The sequence below is a fragment of the Callospermophilus lateralis genome, chromosome 2 (genome assembly GCF_048772815.1).
Source record: "Callospermophilus lateralis isolate mCalLat2 chromosome 2, mCalLat2.hap1, whole genome shotgun sequence".
Lineage (NCBI taxonomy): Eukaryota > Metazoa > Chordata > Mammalia > Rodentia > Sciuridae > Callospermophilus > Callospermophilus lateralis.
In genome coordinates this window covers 138575567-138590373 of record NC_135306.1, presented here as the reverse complement: position 1 = coordinate 138590373, position 14807 = coordinate 138575567, and the positions used below count along the sequence as shown (strand labels likewise).

General features: G+C 43.3%; 1 protein-coding gene across 2 annotated transcripts in view; it reads right to left on the bottom strand.

Annotated features, from left to right (window-relative positions):
• Me3 (malic enzyme 3) overlaps nt 1–14807 on the bottom strand; it is a 194142-nt gene that overhangs the window by 15935 nt on the left and 163400 nt on the right. For both annotated transcript variants that reach the window (XM_076846550.2, XM_076846551.2), the window contains one exon: nt 11093–11202. In XM_076846550.2, coding sequence (XP_076702665.2) covers nt 11093–11202 — 110 coding nt within the window. The remainder of the gene's footprint in view (nt 1–11092; nt 11203–14807) is intronic.

Sequence of the window (14807 nt, the reverse complement as noted above, 5' to 3'; positions counted from 1 at the left end):
ATCATCTCCCCATATTACAGAGTGGGAAAAGGGACAGTTTAGTTTGTTGAGTTGTTCTAGATCATATAACACAAATTAGATTTGGACCCAGGGAATCAGACTATAACGGCTTATGCCTTTAACCACTGAACTTTTTTGCTTTATTGAATTTGTTGGAAAGAAGAGAACCTTAAATAGCACACATATCATGGTTCTAATCCTAACACACATACACAGACACACACACACACACACACACACACACAGAATCCGGAAGGGACTACAAAAATACACAGTTGTAGACTGGGGGTTTAAGTGAATCTTCTGTGTTCTATTTCTAGTTTTCCAGATGGTTTGCTTTTCGCTGGCTCAGGAGTGGGATTTTCTTCTAGAACAAGAGTTGGACTTATGCCTGGCTTGGAGACTCTGTGTTGGGCTGAGATAAGGGGCTTAGTAAGCATTTGGAGTCTAGTAAGTGCACATTCATCACTGAGGACATCAGGAAGTAGGACTCTAACCAGGAACACACTCCCTAGAAGATGGGGTGCAGACTTTCTTGTCTTCACATGGCTGTGGCCTGGGGAAACTACTGAGCCGTTAACAGGTCCCAGAGGCATGGCTGAGGACTAGTGGGATTTCCCAATTCCTTCTAAATGTTCCCAGAGTGTTCCGTGTGCCTACCAGATGCTCTGTGTGCCTACCAAAAAACTATGGAAGAAAGAGAAGAATCTGACATAACTCCTGCCCTCAGGGCACATCATGCTTACCAAGGCTTTGGTACAATAACTATAACAATCAGCAATCAGAAGCCTTTGGAAGTAGTTACATTCATTTAATTAGTGAGCAGCACGTATGAACCAGACTGTGTATACTGAGGGTACCATAGGTATCCAAATAGGCCAGGTTCACTCTTTTTTCCCCAGGTTCACTTTAATATGTAAAGAAAGAAGTGATTCAATGATATCAAGTGTGAAAAGTGTTATAAAGAGGTTTGTGAATTAGCTTGTGTAATTTAAGTATAGAGAAGTATATTTTCAAGTTACTTTTGTAGTCTCGTGCCTCTGTATACCAGTAGCGTTATTCATGGCTCCTAAACATGCCACCTAGCTTTTGTTCATGCTGTCCCCATGATCTAGAGGAGCTTCCGTAGTTCATTATTTATTCCTTAAAACTTAGCTCAGATGATCTTCTTTGCTTCCCCAGGCATCCTTTAGTCACCCCTTCCTCCCCCATATTTACATTTTATCCAACCTGAACAAAGCTAGGCTATCACACAGCCAGGATTAGCACTATACTACAATCAAACAAACAAAACAACAACAACAACAACAAACCCTCCAAAATCACATCCAACAAAGCAAATCTAAATAATTATTTAAATTAAATCAATTATTTAAAGAGGTGGCGAGGACTATTTCATTATATGATCTCTTTCCAAATCCCCATTGTCCGTTTTTGCCAAAGTCCACTTGTGGTGGCTGTTCTCCATTTGTGCCTCCCTGTAAACAATCCTATCCTGCTTACTCTCCCAGTCCCTCAAAACCTGCTTTCATTTTAGATCTACTGCATCAGCATCTGTGTTTCAAAAGATCTCTAGATGATTTTTATGCTAATTCAAATTTGAGATGCGTTGAACTGGATGGCTTCTCTTGATAAAGTACTAGTTTCCTGTCATTTGGACAGAAGGAATTTTCTGCTCATCTAGTTCTACTTCAGCGATAAGTCTTCTGCCTGAGAAGAGGCGATGCGCAAAGCACATGCCACCAGATGGCGCTAAAGATATTCTCGCTGAGTCTGTCTCAATGACCCAACTTTTTTTTTTTTTTTTTTTTTCCTTCCTTTTTTGGTGTCAAATATCACTTGGAGTTAGATAGAACCTGAAGATTTAATAACCGAGCTTAGCTGCAGAAATTCAGTGCTGGAGGAGGATTAGAGATTGCAACATCCTCTAAGTGTACAGATGAGAAAACTGAGGTCAGAGAGAAAAGGGGAAGTAAAATAGGGAAACTTGGAGAGGTGCTTGTGCCCATTTAGGGTCTGCAGTCCAGACAGCCTTTCCTGACTGGAGTTGGAGGCAGTGAAGGGACATTGTAATTTTCCTGGGAGAGAACTATGACGTGAGTGGTAAAGTGGAGGCAGAGAGAAGGGGACTTAGGCAGGAGATGCCATTCAGATGCTTGGCTGTGATTCTGGAAAGAGGGGAACACAAAACAATGGGAAATGTGAGAGGAGAGAATTGCACATTTCTGTAAAAGAACACAAAGGCAGCCACCAGTTATTGATCCCTCTTATCATGACCTTGGCTCTGTGCTAGGGTTTACTTGCCTTTGCTCACATAATCTTCACAACAACTTTACCAAGTAGGTCCTGTCATGCCCCCACAATTGTGCTTTCTCTCTCTCTCTCTCTCAGAAGAGGACCATGAGACTCAAAGGAAATAGACGCAATCAGGACAGAACCTGTGATGCTCTCACCACCAAGTCTGCAAACTCTTTTTCATGTCCATGTACTTCATGCTTCCAGCTGTAACCACAAAGGTCCTATCACTGCTCCTAGCTAAAGCCACTTCTCTTTGTGAACTGGATCCCGTCATTTTGTCTGCTCAAGGAATTTTTCCTGGGATTCTCTTCCCTGTTTCTTGCATCCTCAATCTCTCTCTCTCTCTACTGGGTCACTCCTATTAGGATGCCAACATGTTGTAAAGTTTCTACCTTTAAAAAACCTTCCTTTGGCCTGATGTAAGTTCCACCTTATTTTTCACTCCCCATTATGGCCATGCTTTTCTAAAGAGCAGAATTTACTGCTTTGATTTCTTTTTATTCATTTTTCTGTGAAGATGAATCTAATCAAACCTCTTCTTGACGTCACCAAGCACCAATCTAACCCACCTCTTCTTGACATCACCAAGCACCCCCACCTTGCCAAATTCCGTGGTCAGGTCTTAGCTTTTATATTCCTTGACCTGTCAGCAGCCCTTGATATCGTTGCCCATCCTTTCCTTTGGGGAACTCTTTTTGCACTTAATTTCTGAAACTCCACACTCACTGTCTACCTGTGGCTACTTCATTATGATCTCCTTTCTGGAGTTCTTTTTTGAGGCCATTCTCTGAGGTGGTAAGTTATCCTAATTATGGACCAGAACGTATCAGGCAAAACTGCAGTTGTTAAACCCAAATTATAAATTTTAGAAAATAAAGTCATCACATCCTTCATTAACTTTCGTTAAGTGTTATGTGGGGGTGGTTCTTGGGCTTCCTGCCAAGAATTTAAAAATGCATAGGAAGGAAATTGCTTAGCTTTTTGGAGGTAACCACCCTGAGAGGCCTGGGGGTTCAGGGATGTACAGAAACATGGCTTGTGCTCATAAATGTCGTGGGCAGCTGAAAGCGTGACTGGTTGTTCCCATTTGTGATGAAAGAAAAACAAGCTTTCTTTTAAAGAGGGAGCTTTCCATAATTACATTTCCTGCACACTGAATACTTGAGGTTGTAGATTCAGGAAATAACACAAAAGGACAAGCCAAGTACGTAGTCTCTGCTTTTAATAGTCACATTCAACAAAGTTAAAGCAGTTTCTGTGCTGATCAACAGGTTATTGGATGAAAAGGGGGGGAACTCCTTGCCTTATCAGGAGAAGGTGACACTGCGGAGCCAGGCAACAAGGACAGGCAGAGTACCACTCCATCAGGGTCTGGCCAATGTGGCCTTGGAGCCTGGGCCCCTGCTGGACTGGAGAGCCTCTGCAATGAAGCCAGGCATGCAAGAGTCTGCAAGAGTCATTCCCACACCAGCCAGCTACTGCCATCAATTAGTCACTAGTGCCTAATTATACTTGTTCTGGGCCTTTAAGGGACAAACTCTTGAATATATAAAGAGGAAAGAAACAGGCTTGTTTTTCAGGAGATACCACCAAAAGTGTCTAGAAAAATAAGTTCCCCTTACTGAACACCAAGCAAAGGCCTTATAAAGTTCTTTGACACTATTTTTGTCTCATGAAGGAGTTTTCCAGAGCCCTTGAAACCTCTAGATGGTAGTTTCTAGCCCACAGAGAAGGCAGGGCTAGGCCTATTCTGCCACAGTCTGAACCAGAGGGATACTACTACTACTACTACTAATGATAATAATTGCCCTCATCTCAGCTTCTCTGGGATTTTTAGTTGCTCAATAGGCTAAAAGAGATATCCAAGGATCCAGGTTCAGATATGTGAGAACCAGAAAGAAATGAAAGAAGGTCTTAGAAGATGGAAAGCTCTCCCATGCTCTTGGATAGGCAGAATTAATATTGTCAAAATGGCCATACTACCAAAAGCACTATACAGATTCAATGTGATTCCAATCAAAATCCCTTTGTCAATCCTTATAGAAATAAAAAAAAGCAATCATGAAATTCATTTGGAAAAATAAGAAACTCAGAATAGCCAAAGCAATCCTTAGCAAGACAAGTGAAGCAGGAGGCATCACAATACCAGACCTTAAACAATATATACTACAAAGCTATAGTAATAAAAATGGCATGGTATTGGCACCAAAATAGACACATAGACCAATGATACAGAATAGAAGACACAGAGACAAATCCACATGAGTACAGTTATGTTATACTATACAAAGGTGACAAAAACATACAATGGAGAAAAGATAGTCTCTTCAACAAATGGTGCTGGGAAAACTGAAAATCCATATGCAGCAAAATGAAATTAAACCCCTATCTCTCACCATGCACAAAACTCAACTCAAAGTGAATCAAGGACCTAGCAATTAGACCAGAGACCCAATAGAGAGAAAAGTAGGTTCAAATCTTCATCATGTTGGATTAGGCCCCAACTTTCTTAACAAGACTTTTAAAGGACAAGAAATAAAATCAAGAATCAATAAATAGGATGGATTCTAATTAAGAAGCTTCTTCTCAGCAAAAGAAACAATCAATGAGGTGAAGAGAGAGCCTACATGTTGGGAGCAAACTTTTACCACATGCACCTCAGATAGAGCACTAATCTCCAGATATATGAGACCCATGTAAACCTTAGGACTGGGGCAGCTCTGGAAGCAGAGCATTACCTTGGCAGACAGGATCTAGTGAAAGGAACGCTCTGCGGACTGGGAAGTAAGATTGGGGGACCATGGGGAGTTGCACTGTGGGGGAAGACCAAGGCAAGGCCTGGAACTGTTTCTCAGTATGTGATGTGTGAAGTGGGGTCAAAGGAAGGCAGTGGACCCTTGACAACCATAAATAACTACTGGTTATTTATAAACAAAACACACCAGCCATTCTGCTTGTTCCTACCATGGCATCTGTAGCCAACTGGACCTCTCCCATCCCTACCCAGGGTGTCATCTTTCAGTGATATGATTCACATCTCTTGGCCATTTGTGGCCCCATGGAACTGTGAAGCACCCTGCAAAGTGGGCAACCACTGCCTGGAACCACTTTTGAGAGCTCGAGAAGGTGGGGTCATCAAGACATCTGTAACATGGCCTTGGATGCAGTATCCTGGTTGGTGGGGGTAATACTTGAGCTACTAAGGACAAGCCAAATTGGCCATGAGTGGGAAGAGAGTTCTAGGCAGAGGGATAAGCACAATCAATATTATAGACTTGGCAGAAAACTCACAGATCAATGAGTAATGTAATGTGCTGGAGGAATACAGCTTATGTGGGAAGTGGAGAAAAGTGAGCTGGGCCTTCCTGCCCTTCCTTCAGGCTTCCTGTGTCCTGTGTACACACTGGGCCTCTCCTCATCTCCTTCAGAACTTCTGTCTGGGCTCTCATTCCATCCTCTCTCCCTTTCATACCTCAATGTCAAGAGTCTCTTATGCACCACAAGCTGAGTACTGCTACATGCCTGTCCCTGCCTACACATACCTACAATCCTTGCCACAGCTGGTACTGTAAGTGGAGAGTGATACTGGAAATACTTAACAATGAAGTAGCACAGGTGTCAACTAACCAGAACAGATGCTGACCTTTGGAAAGCATCCAGGCCATTCTGGTGGTACCAGCTGATTGGTAGCCATGGCTGTTAACACCATTTTGTCCATTTTGCAGGTGAGGAAAAGAATACTCTGAGAATTTAGGCCACTTGGTCACACTCACAAAATGGAAAGGATTCAGATCTAGACTTGCCTCTGTCCAACGTCTGACTGTTGAACATCCAGGCTCACAAATTAAGGCTTAAAAGTATGAAGGGGAGTGACACAGGCCTAATGTAGCAAAGGACACCCTGACAAACAAGCTCTCTGGCTCCAGGGATGTGGAAGGACTGGGGCCAAGGCAAGTCCAGGGAAGGCTGGTGGGGTAGAGGATCCTCTGGAGCAGATAAGTCAACCAGACTTTCTTGTCCCCAGCCACTCTGTGTGGTCAACTTGCAGCCCAAGGGCAGTAGGCCAGCAGCATTCTGGCCTAGTACCTGGCTCCTTGCATGCTCTCCTTGCCAAGGTCAAAACTGGCCTGCCCCCAGCATGACCATTCTTACTGCCTTTCCCCTTCCAGGCCTCTTTCCTCCCATTAAGAGTAGAGATGCTTCTTTGGTTCCAGCTGAAACAACAAAAGTCACCGGAGATTCTGCCTATTCCAAAATTCCTGAAGAGGCTGCCAGCAATGAGTCAGAGCATCAGCAGCCCAGCTCACCAAGGACCAGCCTGGCCTGGCCCGATGCTTGAGTCTGAGTTGGGGTGGGAGCAGAGAAGACAACTAAAAGCCCTGGGGAGCTCTTACCCCCAAGTGCAGTGGCTCAGCCTTGTGGCCAGCCCTATGGGGGCAGTGCTTCTGAGGTGCATGGTGCAGTGGGTCTTGCTGGGAGACAGTTCAGTTAATGTGTCCCAGTTCCTATGCAGCACCAAGCCACAGTCCTGTCTTCATGGAGCTCAGCCTTGGAGGCTCCTGAGGACTTCAGTTCTTTCTTTGTTTCACCGAGAATGTGAGTCCAGGCTGGTGTTCAGAGAAGGAAGCATGGTCTCATTTTCATGGGGGATACTTGGTTCTAATCCCTGCAGTGTGTGGGTTCCAGGCAGATTCTGAGAATCTGTCTCCAGGACCTATGGGGATGAACTAGGCCTGTCCTAGTTCACACATTCAGAGGATCACAGCAGCATGCTACTGGGGAGGGAGTAGCAGTTCCTACAGTATGTGAGTCTGGAATGGAACCCTCAGCAAGAGAATCTGTCCTATCATCTCACATATTGGGGAGCAATTGGTACCCTGATGTCATGGAGAGAGTATTCTGTCAGAAATACCTGGGTTCTAGTCCCAGCTTTGTTTTGTTTGTTTTGCTTGTCTTGATAAGTGACCTGAAACAAGATTTCACCGCTTGTACTTTAATGTCCTCGTCAGTGATGTGGGAAGGCAACATCCCACCATGAGGAGAGGCAGGGTATGGCCAAGAATTTGTGATATAGTATGGACAAGAAGCACTCTGAAACCTGAAATTTCATGTCCATGCAAAATGCATTATGTGGCACAGTTTGTATCCTCTGGGAAGAAGATTTTGAGACATGAGTGTTCAGGATGTTTTTAAGAGGGTGGGGAAGGAAGCAACATGAGACAGAGAGAGAAGCTCAGTTATGATGTAGGCCCTAGTATCTTGGCCCCCATTGGGAGCTCTGTCCTGCACCATACTGAAATGGTTGGGCCTTGGTATTCACTTATCACTGAGTAAGGGTAGCTTCTGGCCAGGTAGGACCACGGGCAAGGTAGATCTCTATAGCTGAGCCTCTACATGATGTGCTAATAACCTTGTAGTGAGTTGGGGTAACAGTTCTTTCCTTGAAGGAGTATCTGGGTGGTGTATCTCCATGACCATGTCTTTATTGTTAATTATATGGTTATACCTAAATATCAGGCTGTGTTCATCAAAGGCTGGAGTAATAATAGAGCTCCTGCCATTCTGGTTCTATTGAGTTCTAGATGAATGACTTCAGTCTTTATTTCTGATAAAAGAATGGAAAAACTCTCTTTTCTTTTCTGTGAGGCCCAGAAAACTATTCCATTTGGCTTTGCCTGGGAGTTCATAGGTAGGACATAAAAACAAACAAATTTAAACAAAATGAATTGATTTCATTTGAAAAAAACTCCCTATGTGTGCATGTTGGTGTGCACATGTGAATATATACATACATCTGAGCATGAGAGCACATGGGGGTGCATTTATACATGAGTATATGTATGATAACTGGGATAAGAGAGAAGCTGTGGGGGCAGGTGTCCAGTGTAGACATGCCCACATGAATGAGTAGGTGAAATTATGAGAATGTCCATTTGTATGTGGAGACATCATTCACTCACTCTTTTAACATTTAGTACCATTTATAATGTGCCAGGCTTTGTGCAGGGAGCTGGGAAACAAGAAGAGATACGATCTGGTTGCTACTACTGGAAGTTTATCATCTTGTAGGGGAAACAATACAATATAGGCCTCCCAGGTACAGTGAGGGAAGAGATTGTACAGAAGTATCACCTGAGTGGGCCTCCAAATCAGACCGAAAAATCCATTGCCAAAAAATAAAAAGTGGTCTTTCACAACCATAATAACCTCTTGGATTTTCCAAATACAGGGAGTATTCCAACCAAGGAATCAGGACTATTCCTTCCCTGGACTTGGATGGAATATGTGCTGCTGGAAGGATAAGCCTGAGAGACCCTGGCACCAGGGACCTAGAGCACTTCTAAAGCCAATGTGGAACACCTTCTGTTTCAGAGGAACAGAGGCAGGAGACCTGGAGCTGTGTCTTGAGGGCTAAAGGTATTACTCAGGCAAAGACGATGGGCAAGAGTGAGCCGGACTTCCACCTGGCAGAGAGGAATCACTGGTAAGGAGATTATAGGAGTGAAAATGGAGAGTCAGAGGACAGAGGAGAGAGCTCAAAGCCAGAGACTTGAGTGAAGGAGTATGAACTTTCGCACAAACAAGGGGTAGCAGAGTAGTGTTTCCATCTTAGGGTTACATTCTGGCAGTAGTGTGGGGCAGATGGAAGCTGACGGATGGCAGGGCCGGCTGGGTATGCTCCTGTGCACGTTTATGAGGATGTATACACACAGGGCTGTGTGTCTGTACATCTGGAGTCTGTGCACCAGGTGTGCCGCCCACATGGACTTGTTTTCTACTCCTCCCCTCTGGCTTAGGCAGCACAAAGGCACGGGATGGCTATCCTGCTGCTGACTCATGGGTGAGTGCCATGATGGGGCTAGCTGGCAGGTGCTTCCTCCAGGGCCACAGGCACAGCCCTTCCCCTGGACTGACAGTGAAGGTCCTGGCAGGCAGTGAGAAGATGGCCAGACTGGACTCTCCTGTCTGTGTGATGGCTTGTCTAGGAGAGGCTGGGCTTGCCTTGTCCCAGGCTCAGCCATCAGGGTGAGGGGCAGACAGAATGGAGAGGCTGCGAGGACAGGGGCTTAACTATGGCCCAGCTTTGCCTTTCTGGGTCTCCCTGTCTCTGGACGCTCACTTTTCAGGCACTGAAGTCAAGTATTTGAACTTAGTTATCTAACAATGTACTATAACTATGCTAGCCTACCTCTTGAAAATTCACGACAAATCTAAAAAAAAAAAAAAATCAAAAATCAAAAAAACTAATTTATCACATTTCTTATACCTCACATGTGGACCACAAGGTTCTTGGTTTTGTAAGATGAGTATAAACTCTAGAATGGCATAGTAAGTAGTTAGGAACTTGGAATTTAGATTCCAAAAGAATGGGTTCAAAGTTCAATTGTACGCTCAATGGCTAAGTTACCATCCTCTCTGTGCCTCAGTTTCTTCATTCACAAGACACAGATGCTAAAACCTCATAGGATTAAATGTATAAAGTTCCTAAAACAGTGCTTGATGTATCATAAATCTTCAACTATAACCTTAACTAGTTTTACTAGCTCATCTCGGCTGTTCCCTCAGGTCTAGGGAGTTAGGGAATTCGATTGCTGAAAAGTTGAGACCTCTTTGGGACTCTAGAGGAAACGTGTTTAACGAGATGTTGACCCATGTTTTACTCTCAGGGACCAAGACCTGTTCCCACCAACTCATTCTTTTTATTTGATGTGGGTCTTTGGTTTTAACAGGTTTTGGTTGTCAGACTTCATTTGTTAAATAATAACCCATGTGGACCCATCAAATGTTCTCTTGGACCTTACAAAATGCTAGGAATGGTTCCCAGTGCTCCTTACTGGGAACTTCTGGATTGGATGAGATAATCCTTGGGAGGCCACCCTTCCTGTTCCAGCTTCAGATACTGGCACCTCCATAGCAAGAAGCATGTGCCTTCAAGTATTTCTGGGCCTTATAATAGGTGGCCAGGTGGACCCTAAAACAGAAGATGCTTCACACTGGCTTTAGAAGTGCTCTAGGTTGGGGCTGGGGATGTGGCTCAAGCGGTAGCGCGCTCGCCTGGCATGCGTGCAGCCAGGGTTTGATCCTCAGCACCACATACAAACAAGGATGTTGTGTCCGCCGAGAACTAAAAAAATAAATATTAAAAAATTAAAAAAAAAAGAAGTGCTCTAGGTCCCTGGTGCCAGGGCCTCTCAGGCTTATCCTTTCAGCAGCACATATTCCAGCCAAATTCTGGGGAGGAATAGTCTCGACTCCTTGATTGGAATACTCCTTGTATTTGGAAAATCCAAGAGGTTATTATGGTTGTGAAAGACCATTTTTTTGGAGGGGGGGCAATGGATGCTTTGGTCTGATGGAGTCCTGGGTACTAGTGCATTCTATATATCAGCTCTTTAAATTTTCACAAAACTCTCCTGAGGTGACTGTTGTCATCTCTATAGATTAGAGAATAAAATTGGTCAGAGAAGGGATTTATTCAAATACTAGTAAATGGCAGCATTGTTTGGAATTTCTTACATTCATTAAATCACATCATTCTTACCTCTGAAGTAGTAATGATCTCCATTTTGTAGATAAGCAAACTGAAGCTTAGCAAAGTTAAGAGACTTGTTCAAAGTCATAGAACTAAGAGTTAGTCAAGTGGGAGTTGAATCTAAGTCTAATGTTCTGTCTTCGACAGCTGCTTGGAATGAACCAGTTATGAGGTGACACCTCTGCCTTGCTTTGGCATCCAGGTGAGCCTTGTGGAAAGGCAGGTTTTAGTCCCCAGTGGTTTTGTAGGGTGGAAGCCTACCTTGGATGTCATCGTTGAACATGCAGTACTTGTTGCGGTATTTGTTGAGCAGGCGGAAGGCATTGGCATTGGCAAAGTCTTCAAATTGAATGAGGCAATTTATTCCAAACCTGTGGAGAGAGAGAGGAAGGAGCACATGACTGACTCCCTAAGACAAATCCCTGCATGTCACAGCCTGCATGGGAGAGTGGGTAGGCCCAAACAGGAGGTGGAGGGAAACATGGCTCCTTCATCTGGGTTTTTTTGCCATCTGGCTGGATCTGGAACTCCTGGGCTTGGAGTTCTGCCTGTCCCATCATATGGATAGGGAAAGGAGAGAGTAGGGGCACCTGGCTTAGTTGTCAGCCAAGCCAACATCACTGTATCTAAGGTGGACTGGTGGCTCCCTTGGGCTTCCACGGCAGACAGTGGGCATGCCAGGAGGGCTGAGATTGAGCTGCCTTGTCTATAGCCTTTTGCCATCTGGTATCTCAGCAGAAAAGCTCACCCACTCCATGCTCAAATGCATAAATAGAGCCAGGTTTCCCCACCAGAGATGGTTGGGGAGCTTCTGCAGCCTCTAAGTATCTCCCTCTCCAGATCCGGAGGCCAGGAGTTCCATCATTGGAGACTCCTCAAAGTTCAGTCATTGGTTCCTGACATGATTCAAGGAAGGCTGGGAAAGGCCAGCATGTGAAACCATTGTCATCTATTTACATCTTGGTGATGTTGTTCTCCAATTTGCAAAAGTAGAAGAGAATTAGGTAGGGAGTGCGTTTAAAATGCAGATCTCCAGGCCCATCTCACAGCCTCACTCAGAAGGTGGATGAGGCTCAGGAATCTGCATTTTAACCAGCAGTCCAGATTGTTCTAATCCTGCCGTGTAGAGAACTTTGAGAAACGCTGCCTTGGTGAATGAAGACAATGCCCAATAAGCTGCTTCATGGGCCTTATTGGAAATCTGTGAGGCATTGCTGCCTAGATTTTCCCATCTTCCTTAAAAAAGGGAAGGGGGGCTTGGTTAATTAGAGTTTCATAACCTATTTTTCCTTTTAATATTTGTTGTCTGTCAGGAAGCTGAGAGCAAAATTCCCATCTATTTACAATAGGCATCCTTAGTCTGAGATTTCTACCCACAGATTTCCCTCTTACTTCATGCTTGCTCTTTGATTCTGATATTTGGTAATTTTATTGGTGTCTTGGTCTTTATGGAATCAGGCATGTATGAATTCTTTAAAATTACTTAACACATGGACAAAAAATAATTTTCATCTCATGGGTCAATTTGTGATGGAGTAATGGTACCTGAGATCATGTTCATTGAGAAAAAAGTCCTGATTGATCTACATGAAATTCAGGAATGTCAGGGTATGTGATAGGGAGAAGTGGCTTGCTATTTCCAACCTGGTGTGAACCACAGGCTTGAAGCCCTCTTGAGATGAAGAATTGGGTGGGCCACCTATGTGGCAGGCTTCCTATGCTCCTGAGGCATCTTTCTGGTGAGGTTAGTGCCTGTGGGGGAGTGGATTGCCCTGAAAGATCCAGAAAGCAGTTTCTCCAGCCCTCATAATTTTCGGCACAGCCTACCCTGTCCAGCACAAATGCCAGTGAATGGGTAAATATTTGCTTCTGCTATGGTTTTTTTCAGATTCTTAGCTGGTCAGAGCTGCTCTTGGAGGCACTGGAAATGGGGTCATGTTACAGGGGCGGAAACGAAGCGGTGGTGACTTGCTGTAATCTAGTGCTAAAGATTTCCAGGCTTGGATCAGGAGGCTTGAAGGCCTGACAACTGAGTGGCCTTGTACCTGTCACGTCACCCTCATTCTCCCTCATTCTGCCTCAGTTTCTTATTGGTCAGTGGGCACAATATCTGCCTGACCATTTTCTGTGCTCTGATTGAGGACTAAAAGCTGAGGATATGTTTTTTCAGCTTACTGATGTATAATTGATAAATAACAATGGTATATATTAGGATGTACAACATGATGATTTGATGTATGTTTACATTGTGCAATTATCATCACAACCAAGTAAGTCAACACCTCACATGGTTATCTTTTTAAAATTATTTTTGGGGTAAGAAAGCTTAAGGTCCATTTTCTTAGCACATTTCAAGTATACAGTATAACACTATTAGCTATATATAGTCTGAGGCTGATTTTAGACTGAAATCATTCTAGCCATAATTCTTATCTACAATGAAGAGTAAGTGCTCATGAGGGTTTGTGGTGGGATGGTAGGGTAGGGTGTGGCAGTGGTGGGGGGCTTGCTGTCTCCCGACCTACAGTTCAGCTATTTTCTCTTTGTACAGGAGATTTTGAGAGAGAAAAGGTCACAGATGCTATTAAGTAACAGTAGCAGAAAGGATACTCAGCCCAGCTCCTAGGTGAAGATATCCTTGGATGGAGAGAGCACACAGCCTTGAGAAGTTATAGGGAAAGTAGTGGCCTCAGGGGAAAGCTGAATTTCAACAAAACCAGGAAGACAGGGAGTTGTCAGAGGAATGAGAATATTGGGTATATATATATATATATATATATATATATATATATATATATATATATATATATTTAATCACAAATCCAGTTACAGAAGACTCTAGAAAAGAGTTTGGGAGGGAAATGAAGTGTAAGATATTGGGTTGGACCATGGAAAGCATAAAGCACTTGCTTTGAACTTCTGTGAGCTCCTGAGTTGACTTTATGACTCCTCCCTGGGCACCTCAGTAGGACAGTCATAGATAGGGTTATAATATGTATCTCTTTGGGGTCATCTTGGAATCATTAGGTATAATCATTAACATTTCCATCTCTCTGTCTCTGTGCATAACTAAATATGGATTGTCATTTAAAAAATGTTTTAAAAGAGAAAGTCGTCTCATAATTTCTCTCAGTAATGCACTCCATGATTTGACAATCCTTTAACAATCAGTACCAAGAACAGTGCCTGATACATAAGTACTCAACAATATAATACCTTCATATCTGCAGGTTCTGCACCTGTGGATTCAATCAATCCTAGATTGGAAATATTTTTTAAAAAATTGCATCTGTACTGAACATGTACAGACTTTTTCATTGTTATTATTCCCTACATGATATAGTATACAACTATTTACATAGAATTTATGTAGTATAAGGTATTATGAATAGTCTAGAGATGTTGTGAACCATTCAGGAGGATGTGGGTAGGTTACTATGCCATTTTATATAAGGGACTTGAGCATCCATTGACCTTGATATCCACAGGGGGTTCTGGAACCAAATTCCCTTGGACACTGAGGGAAAATTGTACTATGACTAGAAATGATAAATAAAACCTCCCATGCACAAATTTAATGCCATGCTTGCCAAGCAAAATTTACTGTGAATTTTTGTTCAGCGTATGAATTTCAAGTATTTGAAGTGGAAGTGGGGGACAGAAGGTCTTTGGTTGTTGGTGACAATTTACTGTATATAAGACTTCCAACATTGCTTCACAACTAGCCTGGGGCTAAAACACTGAAAAGGTCAGACAGCAAAGCAAGTGGGGCACATTCTCTTGCACACACCACACACATGACCTTTAAGCAACACCACCACTTATTTGCCAAGGTAAAAATGAGGCAAGCATTATAAATACTATTGTGCAGTGTATTGTTACTGTTTCATATTTAATTTAATTTTACATAAGAAATTCTCCTCCTTTTGATGGAACAATTTGATAGAATATAGAGTAAAACCTCATTAACTCAGGC